Source organism: Pygoscelis adeliae, unplaced genomic scaffold (genome assembly GCF_000699105.1).
Source record: "Pygoscelis adeliae isolate BGI_AS28 unplaced genomic scaffold, ASM69910v1 Scaffold148, whole genome shotgun sequence".
NCBI classification, from domain to species: Eukaryota; Metazoa; Chordata; class Aves; order Sphenisciformes; family Spheniscidae; genus Pygoscelis; species Pygoscelis adeliae.
In genome coordinates, this window is record NW_008825258.1 from 1128260 (window position 1) to 1150333 (window position 22074).

Here is a 22074-nt window from a genome sequence, read left to right on the forward strand (position 1 = left end):
ATTAGCAGTAAGAAATATGCAAGCAGGCAGAGTTTTAGGAAAAACATCTTTAGGGAGCATGAATAAAGGCCAGCATTTTATATGAACAAGAGGTCTGCATTTTCCTGATATTCTAGAGCTTTGTGTGTTACATAAAAGCAGGTTCATCTGAAAACTCTCTCCCCAGTCATTCCTCAATTCACTGGTGTGAGTTTGGATTGAATACTTTCTGTTCCCTGTATTTTTCTGCTCAGCAATTCTTCCCGGGAATGTTCTGGAGGGACAGACCAATTATTCCTTTCCAGCTAATCTATAAGGATTATGGCATTTTCAGGAGTTCCCACTCAGCTATCGCATCCAGTTATTCTTTCTCCAATATGTTTTGCTAGGACAGCTTTCCCTGTGAGTCTGAGTACTAATTTTGCTTGTAAGGAACACTTGCTGATGTCTGGAAGAACAAATCTGTATACCCTGCCTTATTAGAGCAAGTAGGAGAGGCTACCCCCTAATTCTCCAAGGAGTTGTCTTTGAAGTCCAGCTAACAGGTGAGAAAAAAATGGCCTATTCCTCATCCACGTGAGGACTAAAATGGAGTGCAAGGTATTTATCACCATCTTTGTTACGTTTCTGAGAGATTTAATAGTCCCCAGAATTGTTCGTTTCTTAAGAGCTATGTGCTATTAAACTGAGGCATTATTTAGCAATTGGTGCTGTCTCAAGAGGATAATTACTCAGAAGTATCTATTTGAAAATTCATCTACTGCTAGTTGTATAAATGTCTACAGTGCCTGAAGTATTTAAATGCTGAGAGGTTTTATGATTAAAGTTACCATATTACAATATTTAACAGAATGGTGGATTTCCATTAATATCGTGTGTGCTTAGATCCAAATGCTGGTATTTTCTCAGTGACTCACGGGAATCCGCACCTACTGATGTCAATCCCACCGAGTAAAAGAAAGTAGGTACATTGTGTGTCCTGGTACATCCCTGGGTGCAGAAAGGAACGCTGTACAACTCTCAAATCAAAAAAGCTGCAGCTTACCTGTGTACAGCGCTGCTGAGTTTGGAGGGAACATGACAGCTGCTGAAATGGCTGCTGCCCATGCTAGACATGATGATGAAGTGCTTTGTGAAGGAGGACAGGGAGAGTCTTCAATATTTGATCCATACCAGTGAAACTAATAGGATCTTTCTCTAACTTCACCACTTAATTGCGAAGGAACTTGTATGGGTGTCAAGTCTTTGAGAAACCGAGTGAGCGTTCTGGTCTTGATGAAATTGGCCAGTGTGCTCTGAAGTTATTACAAGGGACTGACATGTCATATGCAGACACACACACAAAGCAAGATCATATAAATCTCATTTTCTAGTTTAACTAGGTTAAAAAGAAGACTCTTGAGTATGCACATATAGTAATGAACATTAAATTAGTTACTGCCACTCAAGGAAGTGTTCCCAAAATCCTTACAGAGAGCTCTCTGAACACCTGAGCTCAGTGCTCAGCAGTAGCAAAAAGGCAAATAGGAAGATGAGAAATTATTAGGAAATGAATACGACCAACAAGAAAAATCTTTACTCCATGGTACATATGACTTGGGCAGTTCTGACTGCCCAACCTCAAAAATGCTTTGTACATCCCAAAAACAGAGGACCTTCAGTGATACGAAACACCTTCCATGAGACAAGAATCTAAATAGTTGTTGTGATATCTCAGGTTGAAAAAGGTGACTCAGGGCACATGATTACAAAGGTCCATGAAATCCTAAAGAAGTTAAATAGATGTTACTTATGCTTCATGATATAACTAAGGGTCTGAGCCCAGAAAGACAGAAGGTGCGCATTCAGCAGAGTAACGCTTTTCATGCAGTGCATCGAAGTGCATGAATTGTGGAACCCCTTGTGAACTGATCTTCTAGCGGTCAGCCGTAAATAGAGGTTGGAAAGAGGATTTAACAGAGTTTTGGACAAACCAGTCAAAGGATTGTCCTTGTGCAGCTTCCAGCTCAGAAAGGCCTCTAAAGCTTGCTGGAAGCTGCAGGGGTGTAGCTAAGGGGACGGTTGCTGTTTGTCCATGTAAACGCGCACTGTCTTGTTTTTACCTTCCGTTAGTGCTTGGTACTTGAGACAGGACACAGAGCTAGATGCACCTGTGGCCTGAACCAAGTGTTTTTATGAGGGCTCTCCAGGGCTATATTAACACAGCCTTGGGTATCGGACAACATCCATGGCAACACTACTCTAGACAAGATCAGTGTGTGGCATTGTTAATAAACTCCTACAGAAAGAGGGCAGATTGAAATAATCTAAAAAACATCAAGATACCTTCCGAGGTATGTGTTTAAATGAGAAGGGAATGGAGCTGGAAACTAGCAGATCAAAACTGGTGTTTTGTAAATCATTGGTGGATGTAATTAATGGATACGCTCGTGCCATCTGTAGCCTTTGGCTGGCAGTCTGTGTAAAGGAAGCTCTTGAGAGTGAAAGGGCCAGATGATGTATTGACGAAGGGAAGGAGATAAAATACAACGCTTGCAATTTCACGATTTCCTGGGATCTCAGGACCCTGTAATACCAACACACCAACCACCACGTGACTGGGTGTTCTGGGAAGACAGTCGTGATCCTGAATGTGTTTTGACCTGCTCAGAGCAGCAGCGTGGGAAGCTACCAGATCTGCCACTGACTTCATCTAAATCTTCAACCTGTGGCGTGAGAGATAACAGATGCTGTCTCTTCTTTGTCCTTTTCTCCCCCCATCTCACTTCTTTTCCTTCCTATCTCTTTCTTCCTTCTGTTTAAGATGAGCCTGGCATAGTGAGCCCAGACACACTCCCTTTCACAGCACTGCTGTGATGCCATGACCGGCGAGGCAGGGAAAAGCTGTGCCCTGTGCCGCCTGACAGGAGTTACCAGGTGTTGGAGTGGCTGAAACCAGCCACTTTCATTGCCTGTTTTCCACGGTGATGAAGTTGCAAGTATCAGTCGCAGAAGCTGTGTTATCTGTCTGTGCGCTTCTTTTCTTTTTGCTGTTACATTTTTTCCTGCAGAAATTAGGACTGGACTCCAGAACTAGCTCTAACCTATCTCACCTGTTTTTCCAAAGAAGAATATTTGTCACCACATTTAATACCATCCAAAGATTGTCCTTGTAAGAAAAGCCCATTTGCTAACAGAGGTGGGGATAAGGCATATGGTGAAGCTCAGACTTAATTGTTTATATTTGAAGTTCTTTATTTTTCTGTACCGTTCTTAACTTTTATCCTATATCTTTAATGAAAGGTTATGAAGATGTTTAAATCATTAGTGTTGCCATGGAGCTGAGCAGCCTGGGTCTGTGCTCTCAACTCGAACCAAGTTTGACTGCTCAGCATTACAGACAGGGTCAATGTTAACACCTTAGCCTGACTGTTCGTACTCCATTTTATTAACCTGAGTGAGCCAAGATGTTGGATGCTTTTTCCCCTGGAGTCACAGGCTCTGCTGCTGGAGGGCAGAATGAGGCTCTGGGTCACTGGTGAATACTGTTATATGAACAGGGTAGTTCAACTCCCTCAAGATCAAGCAGATGACGTTACAGCTGTTGGATTCAGGTCGCATTCACCACCTTTTCTCTACAGCTATGAGAGCGAGACGCATGCTTTTATTAAGTGAATATGGGGATTATTGAGTAAACACAAGACTTTCTTATCTAGGGCTCTAATTACAAACCTGAAATGTTTCTGTCATAAATTGACCTGGAAGAACTGTTAGCATTAGATGCTTGACAGCCTTTGGGGTGTGTGTGTTTGACAGGGGATGCTGTGGAAGGAAACCAGGCATGCTGGATGAAAGAATGAAGCTAGCCAGGGCGGAAGAGGAAAGCTAAGAAAAAACGGAGATAGGACATGAACCATCTATCAGAGACAACAGACCCTCACCCTCTGCAGCAAGCACTACTGCTCCTGAGGTGTCGACACAGAAGTCAGGAGGTGGTGCCTGAGCCTAGTTTAAGAGAGAAAATACTGCAATATGGGATACATGCTGGGGCATGTTTATTTTGTGTATCTGGTAGAGGAGGACCCTGTTCTTTTTCTGAAATGCCCCCAGTAACAAACACTAGTATATTAGTGACGTTCGCTAGTTGAGTGAGGAAATCATTACTTTCTTGAAACTGGACATTTTGGAATATCCTTTGGCTATGCACTTTTAGGTGGTTGGTTGTGGTCAAGGCTGTATGGTTAGAGCACCATTTGCACCATGTCTTGTTACTATGTAGGAAGTTAACATTCAAATTCTCTTTGAGATACCATTCTGGGTTTAATCTCATTTCAATATTTGAGTACAGCATATGCTCACCTTTTTCTAAACCTTTATTACAATAATAGGAAAGTTTAAAATTTAAATCAAGGCTTTAACTTTAATTCTGTTCCTTGAGCCATGGTGTATTTTAAATAGGTGGTGGTATATTTGAACAATCTGTTTGGCAATACCTTGCTGACCAAGACTGAGATTTATGCAAGCAGTTTTATCTCAGATTTGTGATTCATAATATATCTTGTTATAAAAAGGTTAAATAAAAGAAATATAACTTTTATAGAACATAGGCTATAAACAGACTTTTAAATGAATCAGTGATTTGTAGGTTAATATTTGAATTTTTAACTTCAGTGCCACACTTTTAATATATTTCAGGCTTCTTGATCCAAAGCTTACTTTATATTCTGAAGGTGTGCAATTGTTTGCTGTAATCTCAAGAGAAGATAAGCATGACATCTGGTTCACACCTGTGGTTTTAGGGATAAGAGCATAGCTGCTTTATGTATTATTCAGGGCACTCTGTTTAAACTGCAAGGAATTTGACTCTTTGAGGCCCTTTGTCCCTAGGTTTTTATACTTGCTTAAAGTAAACATGAAATATAGGAGTCTTCTCTCAGTAGGTATTGAATAGACTATTTATTCCAACCTATGCCTGCTGCCAGAAGGGAAATTAGTTATGCAGGTTAATTACCAGATTTATGATAAAGACTTTACTTGTGCAACTCCCATATTTCAAAAGTTCCATCGAGGCATTTCGTGCTGTGACAGAACAACGCCAGGAGAGGTGAATGTACTGGTAACACGTACAACGCTGTGGTTTTGTATCGCAGGTGATACCCTCCCTGCCCACCACAGCCCCAGCCCTGGCCCCAGGCAGCATGGGGCATGCTCTCCATGTTATGTGGCAGGGAGAGGCTCCACCATTTTGCAGCATTTCCAGTTTCCATTCGTGATTGCAGGCACAAACCAAATGTCTGGGCTGGTGGAGACAGCAGTGGCATGAGCAAGAATTAATTTGGTTGGGCACTTCTAGAGCCAAAGACACCCACAGTCTGGAGAAAAGCCAGCAGCTGTCATACTGAAAACCAGAACTTATATGGTGTCCATTACCCAGGTGAATTGTTCCAATGTGAGATGCTGAGGCAGAAGAGGTGCTTTCAGAAATACACAGATGTGAGCCAGGGTGGAAATGTGACTCTGCGGCTTGAGACTCGTTTTTATTATTAAAATGCAGAGTAGAGGGAAGGGACAAAGCTGGCACAGAGCTTAGCTGAGCAGGGACACAACTATGCAAGCCTCCCACAAGGAGTGTATACTGAAAACTGTACTGAACCAAAGCCTGTAAAATTTGGACTTAAAATGCCAATCTGGTAGCACTGTCGTGTTCGTCAGGAGTCCAAAGAAGTTCGACATGCTTTTCTTTCAACATCAGTGGGCCCTTAAAAAATTGGAAGTGTTAAAGCTGAGAGGTTGTTTTATTCACATTATATAAGGTGATGCCACGTGTGATCAGCAGAGTCAGATGCACCAGGGGAGTCTCAACACGGCATCTGCAGACAGGTACCAGCGTGGGAGCGTGGGAGGGGGTGAGAGTTAGATTGGTGTTTCTGTTTCGTAGGCATGGAAGAATAACTTTGACATTTAGCAAGGGACCATTACAGAATGTGTTTGCAAATGGGTTTGCAGATGTGACAGTGGACAAAGTTTTAACTTTAAAAGGCTACACAATTTCTAGCACTTTAACCTTTCCATCAATTTTGCTGCTTACTTGAGTATTTTGCTTTTTGCTGTGCTGACGTCCAGTTCTTTTTGATTTGCTAGTGTTAATACAGAATCATGTCCATAACAATCTGGTGCCATTAAGGTGGTGTATTCAGCTAGTCTGTGTGTGTCTGTATACAAAGTCACTAAGACAAGAAGTTTACAAATTTCTTAACACTGCACTTCAGATGTGTGCAGGCTTCACTTTCTACTCCGGTAAAACAGTCAGAGGATAAGGGTAAAGAAAGCTAGAAAATTAGAGGCAGAGTACAGAGATATTACATGCAAGATTTTCCAAGAGACTGGGGAATTTGGGTAGGCACCCCATGGTGGGGAAGGATTTCAGTCTGGGGTATTTTCAAGAGACCCTGAGTTTTAGAAAGGATATAGTGTACTCGCTCCTTGCATATTAAGCCCTTTTGAGAAACTTGAAGTAAAACACCCACATTAAACGGTTGCATTGGAAAAATCCCTCTTGTGTTCAAACGGGAAGTCTGTGGCAGAACTAGTTAGTGCTCTCCCCGCAATGCAGGGCTGTCCCACCTTCCTCCAGTAATCTGTAAATAGCTACCGAGACCTCTGATGCTGAGGACCCTGCTTGCTTTATCTTTGGGATTACAATGCTGCTTTAGATAGATGTGTATTTTGCAAAATATGGGAAAGCCCATATTATTTTTACCCTCTGTTATGAAGCCCTCCAAGTAAGCTCTTCTCATGGGCTGGTTCTGCTGTAATTGCCCATATACTTCACAGTTCATAAATAAGAATAACTCTGCAAGTGTACAGCCCGGAGGATTTCACATCCCCTCAGAGATAGGAATGGCCTTTCGCCCAGCAAAATGTTTCTGAAAACGTGCCCCATCTGCTGCATGGCTTTGAATCCAGAGATGCAACAAAACTATAAATATCTCAAAATTTGTTCTGAGGCATTTTGAAGATCATTAAACCTCATGGAAGAGCTCGCCTTCTCCCATTTAAAAAAAAAAAAAAACAAACACCACAAAAAAACCAAATAAACCACACAGGACATTTTGAATTCCACAGTACAAAAAGAATAATTCGTGCTAAGATGTGAGCTCTCAGAGGAATGAATACTTGTGCTAGTGCATCTTTAAAGCGAATGGTATATGAAATTGTATTAATCACACATGTTAGGAAAAGTGTGCTTTTGTAGGGTTTATTTTTAAAGTGCAGCTCCTTTCTTTTCCCTGAAGAGCGCTGGAGTATTTTTGCTAGGAAATCCCAGCAGTTCTTTCCATGCTGGCAGCACTTCTTGATGTTTAAGAAAGTAAATGGATTCTTGAAAGATGAGCTGAAGTATGGACAGTTTGGGTATTGGAGTTTAAAACTCTTCAGTAGTTTAGTTCTCCTTGTAGGAAGACCATGGGAAACAGATGAAGAAGAGATCTGAACCAGTCACTTTCGCGTTGAGTTCAGAGCTATTCTGTTCATACAGTCAGTCCATCCAGCTTGTTTTCAGTTGCTGTGGCATTTGGTGCTTAGCCACTTCCTAAATTGCCTGTTTCAGTTTTTCACCCCTGCCAGCAGCTAAGTATTGCTTCTAATTTTTCCATTTGGACAGTTTCGGAAAGCAAAGTTTGCCTCTTGCTGAAATGGGAGTCTCAGCGTTGCGTGTTCCCGCACGCATGCGCTTGCTGTCTTGTTTGGAATATGCCATGATTAGACAAAGCCACTGTGGGTGAGACTCAGAACTACTTGATAAATAAATCAAAAAGTCTCTGGCAGAGTCAGAGTCTGGTAATGGAGCTAAAGACCAGTGAAAAACCCCATCTGACCTCCAGGAGCCTGGGAAGATGCCCTCAGGGGTATGTGGATGCAGTGCCTTGCAGTAAGGGTCAGCACTGAACCCCCGCAATATCAGCTCTATGTCAGATATGAGCTGTTTAGGAGTCGGTACCAGTATTAAGAGGCAATGTACTGTCTCCATGAGGTACTTGTGTGACTCTTCCTTATTGTAATATCAAGCAAATGAACAGCAACCACAAAGTTTTTTTTCCAGCACCATTCCAAATGGTAGTTTATTTCACGTGTTTTTCAATTGCTTGTCATTCTTCCCATTTATTCCCAATCTTTCATATTTTTCTCCATAAAACATCCAGTTAAAGGAGGGATGGGCAATGACCGTAGTTTACACATGAGGAAATGAGGCCCAGAAATGGGCAGTGATTTATGCAAGATAGCAGAAACTCTCTAGTAGTCTGGGAAGATGAGCCTTTGCAATCCAAGGACTAGTAGGTTGCTGCTTCTTCTCAAGTTACCAAAAGACCTGATCTGTAAGAAATACTCCTACACAAAAATCAGAATACTGAGCTATTTGTGTCTCATTTGGTTTTATGGGCTTCTTAATCTTTTCAGGAGGGAAGGAGCTTTGCATTTTCAAGGTTTTTCTCACAGGCGTGAAGGCAGCAGCCACAGTGATTTTTAAATTGCAGTGAAGGTGCTCCTGGAATCACTTCATTCCAGATCCTTGGACTTTTAAGTGAAATACTGTATGTCAGGAACCCTCTGACGGAGGGGTACGAATGAGCAATACTGTGTGGTGTAATCTTTTATCCTTTTTTTATGTTTACCTCCTCTTCTCCTTGGATCTCTTCCATCCCTTGGACATGTGGTTCACATCCTTTTTACGAGCTGACTGAGCACCCTATTGTACACTTACCACCCACGTTTCCAGAAAAAGCGCCTCCTAAATTTGTGAGTCTAACAAGATGCTGTGTTGTATCTGGATACACAGGAATAATTACCACAGGATGAAGATACTTAAACATTTTTAGGAGATGAGAAAAGGAGGGAAGGTTCAAAAAAGCCTCCTGCTCATTATGCTTCAATTCTTGTTTACATCTTAGTATTAAAGCGTTAGTATTATAATTTCCTATGTTTGGAAGGAGGTCAGATATGAAACAACACTTGTAACAAGGAAGAGGCTCAGAAGTGAGAGGCGCTGCATGGGGAGGTAATAACCACAGCTCTGTAATTCAGGGGTCTTGTGTGTTGTGAAAGAGAAGACTTACTGCTGATTTTTTGTTGGTTTTGAATGATTTATAACATTTTACTTGTGGCAGAGTGTTGCAATCTATGTTGTCATGGAAATTGTATTGAATTTATAGTTCCATTTATCCAAAACGATTTTCCAGACTTCATTTCATGGTGAATCATATGGCTGTTACTCGGAGTACAAAGCAATTGCAAAAAAGTTTCATGTTATGGAAAGCATAAACACTGAAACTGTTATTTCATATTATGGAAATACAAATGGATGCAACATACAGCTTTTTAGCATCAAATATGCCTTCATTGTGTAATGACTCAGTGTATATACATGAGATGGATTTTCTTGTTTGGGACGGGAGTGGGCCTAAGGGGTATTTATTTCTGGCAGTAGAAATCGGGGAAGTTTCTGGCTTGCCAAGGTACTTCTGTCTTAACGTTCAGGACTTAACACTCAAGATACTGAGTGATACGCCACGATCCGGCAATGCATTGAAGCCCAGGGCAATCCTAAAAGCATCGTGTTTGCCTCGCTGTTCCTACTGGGCTGTTACTGGGCCACTCACAGGTTTAAATGCTGTTCAGAGTTAGGGGCAGAACGTGCAACAACTACCAACTTTCAGGTTGAAAACAACTATGAAATCACTTAGTCTCAACTTGTAACATGGATACACCTACTGTGTTGTTTGTAGACAACAAAGCAATGATTAATGCTTACTATTAAAAAAGATAAAGGGAAATGTACCATACTTCTAAGGCATGCGAATGTCTAAATTGAGTTAAATTCTGTTATTTCACTTGTATGATCTTTGCTCTTCCTGTTGTTTCAACTCCTTCCATTTTTTTCAGCCTAAGCATTGTATTCATTATCAAAGTTGCAATTACTTTAGGGCGAAGACCCTGTCTGACTCTTTGTTTTGCAATTTACCCAGCACACTTTTAGGCACTGTAAAACACTAAGTTATGACATTCAAAATACATCTCTGTACCTGCCTAACTGTAGTTAAAAATTCACTGATGAATAATAGACTAGGCAGGAAAAACATGCCATTATCTGCTCCTGTTCAACTTTATCTTTTAAAAAGAATGCAGTATATTCTATGTTATTACATCAAGCTCTAGTAGGAGAACTGGAAAACATCACGATTTGCTCTCCCCCCCCCCCGCCTTTTCTAAGCAGATTTAGAATATGTTATAAATGATAAGTTTCATGGTTTTTTTAAAGAGAATATAATGAGAAGTCAAACATCAGACTTTATTGTCCCAGTGTACATCTCACACTCCAGTAAACACACAGACTGCAGGACAGTTATTCTGAATTTTCAGTGCTGCAGTGAAGATTACATTATGTCTGTAGAAAATTTTTATTCCAGCCAAATGGATCACATCATCCAGTTTGCTAGAAATCTATGCACATATTTAAAGCAGAAGTAAGTTACATACGGGCTTTCAATTAAGAAAAATCATGTATGATTCATAATCTTAGCACAGAATTTGGTTTTGTGCAAGAGGTTTTAAATCCAGCTGTAAAAGTGGCTGAGAATAATTTATTCTTACAATATAAGCAGCAAAGGTACTAATTAACAATTAATCTATTCAGTGATTAACTCCATCGTTTAAAGCAAACCAAAATTTTTGTTTCGCCACCCTGCAAAGATTTGCAATCTACCTGCGATGCCTGTGTGTTTTGCTCCTCTGAAAATATTCTCAGTCTCTAAAGCAGTACATAATAAACCACATATCTGTTGCGTCTGCATCTTCCTGCCTGATTCATCAAAAAATTGGCTGGCCTATAAAACTTTTTTCTTTTTTTTTTCTTTTTTTTTTTCTTTTTTGTTTTAAATTGCATGGTACTCCTTGGATTGCTGGAAGGAAATGAGTGGAAAGCTAATTCTGATGATCTTTTCCCTTCCATCAGAATTCCTGATACTATTGAATATTCTGTGCTCCACATCTGTGACAGCACAATAAGCCTTTGTTCATTTTTTAATCTAAAGAGAAATCTGCTGTAGGAGGTTGCACAGGGTGATAGCAGTCCAATTTAAAAGTCTCAATTATTTATTTTTTAAAGTAATTGGCATGTGTCTGTGGAAAATGTCCTTGCTTGGTTTCCAGTCTCTTAGAATTGCTTTGAACTCGCTTACATCTTCTGGGATCTATCAAATGCTCATTGTGGCTTTTCTCGCTTAAGTGCTGAATGAGTTTAGCCATGATAGTCTGTATTGGATGTAAACTTTCCGTCTTTGTAGTGGGGTAATAAGAGCAAAAAGATGTCATGCACAGGAATGGTGATTTCTGTCTGGATGTCTGTCTGGCCAAGCAGAGGAGGAGCATCCGAGTAGAGAGCTGGAGCCTTTTATTTGTGGCAGGGAGAAGTCATTCATTTGAATCAAGCTCAGTTTTTGCAAGCCGGTGACATTTCATAAAGAGGATTTAGTCATTCAGAGACAATTGTACTTAATAAAATCAGAACTGATCTCTGGTGGGCGGTATTTCTCAGTAAGACACATGCACATTTTGGACAGCCTGTCCTTACAAGATCAGCATGGTGGCAGCCCAGTTTTGAGTCAAAATCTCTTAAGCACAGAGCAGGGCCTGACATTTTACCAGCTCTGGAGAACACCAGATTTCTGTAGAATTTGGAAGACTGCGGTTGGGGAAAGGTGTTTCTGCAGAGAGTAGGTTGGCCTCGAGGAAGAGGGGATTGCCTGCCCCATGGCATGGTGGAGGGCTGTTGTAGCTGGTAGGAGCATGGAGGCAAAGATGCCCCAGGGTGGGGAATTACTCAGGTGTTGGATGTATGTGGTGTATTCATTTGTGTAAGCATTGTCAGCTGGAAAAAGGCCTGGAGAGCTTGGAAACTGTAATGGTTGGGCACTGGATCTTCCTGGACAGAAGAGACTAGAAAACATGACATGGTTTTATAGGGTGACTGGCAATTACCTCCTGGGTTATGGCAGAGTGAGGGTTTTCTCTCTAATCCTCTGTGTTAAGGCACTTGTAACGTCCTGAAGATTTTTCCCTTCAGTGAGATTTTTTCAGGCTTAATCTGTGCTGTACAGCAAATCTCTCTCAAGTTTGAGTGAAAACAATTCTACTCTTTTAGAGTGTGAAGAGTGTCAAAGCATAAAGTTTTTCCATTAAAAGCAAACTCTTGCCCTCTCCCTGCCTTGGTAAACCTCTGTAGCTGCAGTAGTTGTTGGTAGCATTTTAGGATGGAGAGAGTCTTCCTGCAAGAAAAGTACCTTTGAATCACCAGGGGTGGTTTGTTTCAGCTTAGCCTTATCAAAACACTGAAAATTTCAAGTTGCTTGGACGCTACATGGTTTTTTATAATAGATCTTTACAAGGTACATGCAAGCATACTGCTGTGTTGCACATCTGAGATTAAGGAAGTCCGTGTAAGCCTTTCCCAGCCTTGTTAGTTGTAATGGGGCTAGATGTGAAAGACTTCTAAATCTAGAATATTGTGCCATAGAGAACAGGACTCTCATGCCCTCTGGGACCTATGCCATCGGGAAGGCTATGTGGAGCACTATCAGCAGGGATGTGCGGGACAGAGCATTCTGACTGCAGACAGTGTCACACTATAGAAACTACAAAGGGTATGTCAGGCTTTCCCATTGCTAAGGGATTCAGAGCCTTTAAAAATATTTTTTTAATTATTTTTTTGGAAAATAGAAGCTATTTTGAAATCACGTGCAAAAATGTACAAGAAAAGTATGGTTTATGGTGCTGAAATCAGGCAGTGCCACAATTCAGGTTGGATGTGCGAGCTTGGCTGATGCTCCATTCTGCATTTCACAAATAGCACATTACAATAAGATCCAAATTTTCTTTAGCTTAAATGCCCCTTTGTCGCATTCTGTACTACTGCTTTGCATGAACCAGGCAGAGACAGTAGAAGTCATTTATATGCAAAATGCACCATATATTGTATATACTACTTATATAATAAGGAGTAATAATGAAAATTTTCTAGCATGTTTAGGCTACTCAAGTATGCAGTGAAATTAATTTTATAGTTAACTGTCTTATTCCTGATTTGTACATGAAGAACATTGTCATCCATAGAAAATATTAAATTAGATATCTACTGATAAATGCATTCGGGATTATGTATATTCTGTATAAAAGAACAAAAATACGCTAGATACATTTACATTTTATTGTAAATTGGGGAAAACAGATGAGACTGTGCTGTGGAAGAGAACAATATGTGATCACATAATTAGAAAATTGTCATAATACTAATGCTCAGCCATGTCCAGGTGTGGTTTTAGGAGCAGCCTGAACAACGCAGCTTTGAGGATGTAACTTTTCCATCTTCTTAACATTGTTTTTAAGTGTAAATGTGTATGCATGTGTAAATTATATAATAGCAATTCCTGGGAGATTCTACTCCTAAAATGTTCCTTCTAGCTATATGAACACATAAGAAAGCTACTGTATGACAGATGATGATAATTTTTCATACAAGACAGCTCCCCTTGACTTGATGGATGCAGAGAGAGGAACCACGCTCTCTGGAAAAACACCAGGGAGCAGTGGTAAAATGTTTCAATGTGTATGGTAATCAAGGCAGAGTGTGGTTCTTGATTAGTCTGTGAAATTGCACTGCTGAGACGAGGGATCTGAATTAAGCACTTGTTACCAAAGCCCTTTGCACTGCTATCCAAAAGTGTATTGTAAAAATTAATTTCCTTAAAATATCGTGAGTAAAATTGATCCAAAATGATTTTGGCATATGCTGAACTCACTCAGTGATACTTTTCTTCATAAACTCCTATGAGGACTATATAGTGAAGTGCTTTATGTAAGGTATACCTAATTTTAGGATTCATTTTAAAGGGGACTAAAATGTAATTTGTGAGTGTTTTGTGAGCTTTGTCTGTTCTGGCTAAATTGAAGTTTAAGCAATTCTACCTGAAACAAACTGTTTCTGATTTCTACATCAATGAATGGCTGTACCTCGGTCTACATTTGTTCAAAGCACGAGTTGTCAGAACCTAGAGGCACCACCAACTTTGTGAGATATTGCCAGCATCTCTGTGTGTGCTGTGAATACACTGGGAATAGGAAGGCCAAAATAGGGGAAGAAAATTGCTTTCAAATTTTATGAAGCTAGAGTGAGTGCCAGACCACTTTTTCATTTTTTTGTGAGCCATTTGGAGTGTGGTCTTATTTTATCCTCCTTCTGAAGAGACTGATCTTCATCTTGGCCTTTTCTCTATATGGTGATGTTTTATTAGATGTATAGGTGCTTTGTCAGTATTATACATTACAGCCAATATATACAGTCAGAAGCCTGGGAATCAGTAAATATGAGTAGGAACATATCTGAGCAAGATAAAAGGGTATCATCTCATCTGTCAATATACCAAATTTCAGAATATGGGAAAAATACTTGCATTTGTGAATATGGTAGGATTTGTTACGCAACACGATCTTGGAAAAACCCAAACAGCCCCAAACAAGTTATTGGTGCCAGCAGAGCATTTGCCTGCAGACAGACTTGCAGGAGGGAGCGATGGTCAGACCAGCAGTGTGTCGGGACGCATGGACAGTCTCAGCTAGACCTTACATCTCCATTTAACTATGCACTGTGTTGCTATTTCTTACCACCTAGTAATGCTGTGAAAAGCCTGAATAGGTCAGGTAACGGGTGATGGCCAGCAGAGAAGCAGGAGTGAAAGCACAGGTTCAGGCAAGAGGCCAGCGTCAGAGAAGCCTGATGGGTCCGTTCCTGTTTCATAGCCAGGAACAGAATTTTTTGCTGGAGTCAATGTGCACGAGTGAGCATACTCGTTGGCCAACCGTCCTGTAGTAGTGTTGCCCCCACAGACGCACCAAGGCTCATAAGGATTGTAAAATCGGCCGGGGAGGATCCCTGAATGGCCCCAAGAGCAACCACTGCAAAGTCCAGTTCTTGTGCTTGGCTGTTACCGTCAGGCACATGTTTTTAATCTGTAATGTGTAGAGCACACATACAACAGATGTTACCAATACTGAATTTATTTTATGAAAACGTATACCTCTGCATGGTGTAATGTTGAGAAGGGAGTGTTGCATCTTTTGGATGTAAACTAGATCCTTTGGAGAAAATAATGGCTGATACAGATGGACTAACACTAGGGGCTTCTTTGGGAACGGAGAGGTTGAACAGCTGCTGGAGAAGCAGCAGTGTGTTGGGACGGCTGGCAGCTAATGCGGTAAATGGAACAAGAACCGTACAGGAAATCAAGAGCAGTAGCGCCCACAGCCCTCTGTGAGTTGCCCTTATTCATGGCATGCGTGTCTGGTAAACCAGATTGTTCAACAGCAGAGCGTATGAAGGAAGCTATTTCTCGGTCCTCCTGTATTTGTGTAGCTCAGACATTTGCTGTTTTGGGGTAATCATTGTTCTCACCTGCTTTCACTTTGGGTTTGCCTAATTATTAATATTTATTATTTGTCCTAAAATGACATCAAAATATCTGGTTTTGTCTCACTTATACTTTTTGCCGAGTACTAATGCTTTGGAAATAAAAGTAATGAAATTTAACTGAAGTCAGGGAGAAGTCTGACCCTAACTGATAGTCCTGAATATCAGAGGCTCATAAAAATGCATTGCTACAGAGTCAGACTTTTATCTTACAAATTGCTTTAGCGGTAAAGGAATAACTCAAAATGTTGAAATCCTTTTCAAAAATTTTCTATGGTTTTTGAGATAAATATGTTTAGCACATTTAATAGAGCAGGAGATGAGCCTGCAATGAGCAAAGAAATGAAGAGATCCTTGCAGAAAGCACAAAGTTTACCACCTAAGCAGAGTGGCCGTACTGTTTATCCTTGGGTTTGTTATTAAAATGCATTGGATTGACTCTGTTCCCTGGTTACTGTCCCAGTAGGGCAGTCATGCTATTAATCAAGGTGCTAGTTAAACAATATTGTTCAGCAAAATTCCTTTATCTCAGGTTCATAACACTGGGTTTACGTACGATGTGTATGCGTTGCCTCATTTGAAAGCTGTATGAATCAACACTAATGTGATTTTGTTGTTTTTAATTTTTACAGATGCAGATTTACTTCTACAATCCTGATGACTTTGACAGTTTTGGAACAGCAGTTCTAGAAAACAGGGTAGTAGGAGCCATGGCCGTGTTTTTTCAAGTAAGGTTAAACAAGGGCTATATCCATAAACCAAAGCATTCACCAAGTACTATTTAATTCATTGAATTGTTTCAAGCTTAATGGATGCATGTGTTTTCTTGTTCCCACCTGTCTAAGTGAAAGATATTTCTTATTGTCTAAGTGTGATTTAAAATGTAAATAAGTATATTTAGAAACGTAATGAAAAATTTTGCATGAATTATTCTGATTTTATAGCTACTTTACAGATGCAGATTGGAGAACACATTTATCATGGAACTTCCTTCACTGCTGAAGCACGTTGCTGGGTCCCTGGAATACTAACAAACTGATGTGAACTGGTTCTGTTTAGAGAAAACTTAAAATTCAAACATAGCTTGAGACAAAATTAATCAATAAGTTTCATCAATCTTAGCTGTAGCAGCTTCTTCTAAATTGTCATAGTAACAAGTTCTTGAACAGACTAGGTTTCCGAATGAGTGAATTTATGCATCCCCTTTTTTCAAATGCATCCTCAAGAGCGTGACTGCTTGGTTAGCTCATTTGTTGGTTTGACATGCTCGAGAACTGCGGCGTGGGGTAGAGCCTGCTGCTTGCGATGGCTGGCAGGTCAAGCCACGTGGCAGTGGTGTTCAGCAATGTGGGCTTTTTGTCATATTGCATCAGAAATTGAGTTTTTCCTTTGACTCGAGGGTGAATTGAACGGAGGGAGTTGGAGCAACTCCATACAACCAGGCTGTCACAAGCAGAGAAGTGGCTAATGGAGATTTTGAAATATCTCAAGGTGTTGCTTTTTCAAAGGAGAGGAAAGGAGGGAGGGAAGAGCAAGGGAAAATGCTGGTCCTCTGTGAGGTTTCACACTAGTTTTTACTGTGGAAGAAAATGATCTTGCTGTTATCTTTGTGAAGTCAGATAAAAAAGAATATACAAGTACCCATATGTAAATACCTCCCTTTTTCTTAAGATGTTAGAGTGACAAGCCTGACTCTCCTGCTCAAATTAAGTAAGGTTGTCTTTTTCCATGTCACTGATTTTGATCAAATGCTTGGATAAGGAGAAGAGGATGGATCCTTGTATTGGAGAAATTGCTGTAACTCTGCTGACATCAGGCTAGTGGAAGTAGGCATGTTAAATTCATCACTGTTGAATTCTGAGCACTTCTGTGGCATTTCCTGTTAGGGTAAAGTTAGTGGAACTGTGATAATTTACAGTGGCATAGCAGGATGATTCCCCAGACTTCTTAATCTTGATGTGCTGTGGGAAGAATTTGGTCAAATTGAATTTGGCCTTAAAAGACAGAAATTTAGAAACAGAACAACCAAAGGCACTGTTGCTTGATTTTATACCACAGTGAAGAGCTGCACATTATGTGCGTGTGCAGTGTCAGAAGGAGCACGTGTTATGCCATGGTGTGTAATACATGTTGTGGCATCATGTGTCTGGAATTTAATGGCTAAATTACCCTGATATGCCTCACATAAGCCATGTGAAGCCCTGCCCCATGTTGCACCATTTCTTAGTCTGTATATGACATCTATTCCAAGAACCCTGTTTTTAGAGGATCTTAAAATTGTACTGGGACTGTGTTTTGTATTCCCCACCTGCAAAGCCAGGTGCTGCACTTACTGCGAGTCCCACTTTGCACGATTCCAAGGGAGCCATTAAACTCACTAAAAATAACCTAAAATAGTCTGTAATGCTGTTAAAAAAAAAAAAAATCTTTGATTGTAAGAGACCTCAGGCTCTTTAAGACCACAGCCGAGTGTTGCGGTCCCCTCAGGGAAGCAGAAATCTATACTTTTCATCATTTCTAGCCCTGCAGGCCACAGGACGTTAGGCTGTAAAGTCTGGATGATGGTGCAGCTGGGCTCCTCTGCTCCAGGAGCCATGAAGTCTGAAGCCATTACTGATAAACAGTCTCTGATCTCTTCCAGAGAGTGGGGGTAAGATAATTCTTTGGTAAGGTGACCCAGGGACAACCTGTTTTGTGGCTGCAAGGAAATGGTTTTCTTTTTTTGGTATTTTTTTCCTTGCCTTTGGGTTGAAATGATAAATCAGTGGCGTGCCGTTAAATTTCTGAGTGTATCGGGTCTTCCTTCTGGGTAGCTCTGCTCCAAGACGGAATGCTGCTGAGGAAGATTTGTAGAGCCCAAAGTCCCCATTCTGGAAGGGCATGTGCTGAATTCTGGCCTGTGTAAGTAAACTCGAAGGACTTCAGTGTGGCAGCTGCTATTTTGGCCATCATGAGGGTTTTGCAGAGTTTGTCCCATAGAGCTTGAGTTTTTGTACATAGGGTTATTAATTGATGGTGATAATCCTTTGCAGATCCATACTGTGTTTGACCAAGGTGCCATTTTAGTTCCCTCAGCTGTGTATCGTGTGCTGGAGCTGGTGAACCACGACTTGGAAAAACCTTTACAGACAGTTTCATTCAGAAATACTTAGTGTTCCTTTAGCCTTGCTTCCCAGGGCACCATGCGGATAAGCTTACTGTGGCTAGTATTTCATGCAACTAATTTAAAAGCGGTCTTTTAAAACTGATTCTTAGTAACTTTTGAACGAAATGTCCCTAGGATGTCCATGGCCACACTTTGATTGGCAGCTTTGACTATTCAAGTACTAATTTTATAGTTTAATTTGCTATTTTCCAGAGCTGTAGTCGCATCTCTAACTCACTTATCTAGAACACAGCTTTAAAAAATTGTAGCAATAGAGGTCATACTGTTTTTCACAAATACATTAGAAAACTGAATTGTGCATGCTTTTCTATGTGAATATTTTAACACAGAAATTACTGGATAGATTTGCCATTAAGTCAAGACTTGGATATTTGCTAATGTGTTAATGCTGTGTTGGAATAAATGTGTACTGCACTGACTGAATTTATAGTCTGGCAGGTGGTTTTTGTTTGACTGATGTTCACAAATTTTCCTTTGAAAATCAGGTTCTCCAGTGAGTGAACATTATACTGAACTATATAATTATTGGTGAAACATTAAATAATTAAGAACCCTCTTTCCTCCTTTTTAAATAAATTAACTTGGACTATATAAGAATTTTCCTTACTGAATTCACTGTTTCAGGGGCAATTTCCAGGTAAAGTACATTGGTTCTGAACTTGGATAATTGAAGCACTTGGAACTTTGTTGTAATTGCTAATTAAATCTATGCTTTTCTCATTGCTTCCATTGTAAACTGTTGATAAATTCTATTTCTGTTTGCATGCTGCAGGTCAGTTGACCTGACAAACAAACAAAAAAAAACTAGTTAAAATCAGGAAACAATTCTTGCGTATACAAACTGCTGTAATTGCTCATCTCTGTATTTCATTGTGGGTAGACACTCAGAGGGTCTCACATAAAATAGCACTGTGGGGACTCTATGGCAGGTATTCTCATTTGCAAATGAGATGAGCTGGCCTGAAATCTCTAGCTGGGCTCTGAAAGCTGATTTCTGCATTGGAGTACAAGTTGTAAAGTGAACAGGTATGTTGAGGAGAAGGGTCCCATGATACTTGGTCCCTTTTCTGACCGTAGCATCACTTCAAGCATCGTGCTGGGGACTATTGTACATACAGGGGAGCGCTGCTGGAAATTCCTGCAGACTTTTGTTCTGTAGCTGTGTATTTGGGGCAGAATGAGGTGCGTCGCTTTGCAAAAACCAAACAGCAAACAAACAAAACCTTGCACCATGCCATGGTGTTTCCTTCAAGATCCTCTCTTGTCCTCACTGAGGCCACAGTGAGTGTAGCAGAGGAGCAAAGTGACTTAGGAACCTCTGATCTTTTTAGTTCAAATTATTTTAAAAGCTATTCAGCTGGAACAAGCTGAAAAGGGGAGAAGGGAACTCCAGCCTGCTGGTGTCAGGTATAATGGTTATTAAAGCCCATAAACGTGCTTCACTGAGGGTGGGGGAATCAGTGGGAAAAATGGCTTTTTTCTTGAAGTGGGAGTGTCTGTGGAAAGAAGTCAGTATGTTTCAAGAGGGAGAGGGGATCAGGGTATTAAACAGCAATGTGAGTCAAAAAGCTCTTGGTTTTTTTGTTGTTAAAGAGAACTGACTTGTTATTTTAGCAAAAATCCGAATCTTCTGGAGACAAATGAGGTAATGCCAATGATTTCTCTTTGCCTCCTGACAAGCTTTTCAGGAGAAAAAAATATGACCGTTCCTGTCAGTATTGGGGTTACTTGGTATTTCTCAAAGTGAAACTAGTGCTAGTGGAAGATGTTTAACTTCACATATCCATTACCTCCCGCCAACGGTATCCTCTTGGTCTGCAGTAAAGGCTTCTGGATTTGCAGAAACGGTAACACCGCAGTGGCGGGACCCGTCTGCAAGGGCTCACTGCTTTGTGGACCTCTTAAAACTTGCCTGTGGCTGCATGTTGAGACCCACCAATCTGCTGAAACGTGTAGCAGGTCCCAGTCCAGCAGGGCACTTTAGTCTTGATTTGAATGATCCGAACTTGAATAGTTGGTGCACGTGCTTAATTTCAGCCTGCATGAGGTTCGACTTGTACTTAATGATATCCTGGCTCCAGGCCTTGGCTAATTGTGAGGCTGAGCTGGTTTTGAAGCAAGCCAGGAGTGGAAGGGAAGGCCCAGATCTCTCGCTGGTTCCTGAGTCATCCGTTCGTATATGTACATGTAATACATATTTTCAAGTTGCATTTAAAATGAGTAGTTACTTGAATTAAATGCATTCAGACGTATTGCATGGCTTTGCTTTAACCATCTAACAATATAATTCATTGAACACTTCACTACTTGCTTTATTAAAGCCAAACTTAAATGTGTTCAAAACAAACATATTGCTTCTGCATTTGAAATATTCATCTTTTGGGCCTGCGGTAGATTCATTACAGCAGAGAATACTTCATTCCTTGATTACTGCTGTGAAAAGACACAATACTGATTCCCGAAGCACTCATCAAACATTCGATAGCTCAGAAATTCAGGAGGAGGTGATGGAATTCTTGTTCCTACAGGGAGGGCATATAAATCTATTTTATTATTTGCAAAGAAAACCATCGGTGATTAGTTACTGTATCTCAGGTACTCAAACAAATCATCTCTAAAGAAGTTAAAGTAAAAATGAATTTTAAAATAACTTTTAGCAATGCTTTCATCATTAAAATTATCTTCATAATGATGAGTGATGTTGATACTTCGATCACTCAAGAGCTTTAGCGGTGCAGGGCTAGATTTTTAAAGGTAATTAGGTACTTGGCAGCAAATATGCAACTAACAGTATTTTCAAAAGTATGTGAGATAAAAATCAAGGGTTCTGCAGCTCTTTTTCTGGGATGCCATTCTTAATTCTCCTTTCCAATACTAACATTTTTTTAAGGTTGTTGGAAAAAATACTGTGTAGCACTTTTAACTTTTGGATCTGTGTGTGTGTTATTTGTGTGTAAATGTCTTTCTATTTACTACTAACTCATGTATGCAGAGATTTGTTCTTCAGTAAAATGAATAGTAATTGTGACCTTGCTTTTTGTAAGTTATTTTGGTAGTAGTTCTTGGTGTGCTTCATGAAGGCGATCAATAACTCACTTTTCACAGGGACCTAAATGAGCACAACACAGAATAAATCTGTGGAACACCATCAAAGCCATTGAATATTTGGCACAAATATACTTTTTAAAAATGTATATTTCTCAAACAACAGAATTCAGCTTTTAACTTCCCTAAAAGCTTTTTTCTTCCCTCTTCTTCCCTTTCATTAACTGTTTCATGTGTTTGCCATCATAACCAAATAAATTCAGTGAATAAGTGCTTTAAATACAGCAGCTGTTGAAAAAATCTTATCTGGTAGGAGAGCAGGTTCCCATGTCCCCATCTCATTTCCTGGCAATTCCCTAATTCCACCTCTCCCTTACTATAATGCTTTTTG

The 22074-nt window shown here is 40.3% G+C and overlaps 1 protein-coding gene across 1 annotated transcript in view; it reads left to right on the forward strand.

The window, feature by feature from the left end:
• PTPRG (protein tyrosine phosphatase, receptor type, G) overlaps window positions 1-22074 on the forward strand; it is a gene marked incomplete at its 5' end in the record, with an annotated part of 319745 nt that overhangs the window by 162635 nt on the left and 135036 nt on the right. Inside the window, one exon of the mRNA XM_009329498.1 lies at window positions 16105-16200. Coding sequence (XP_009327773.1) covers window positions 16105-16200 — 96 coding nt within the window. The remainder of the gene's footprint in view (window positions 1-16104; window positions 16201-22074) is intronic.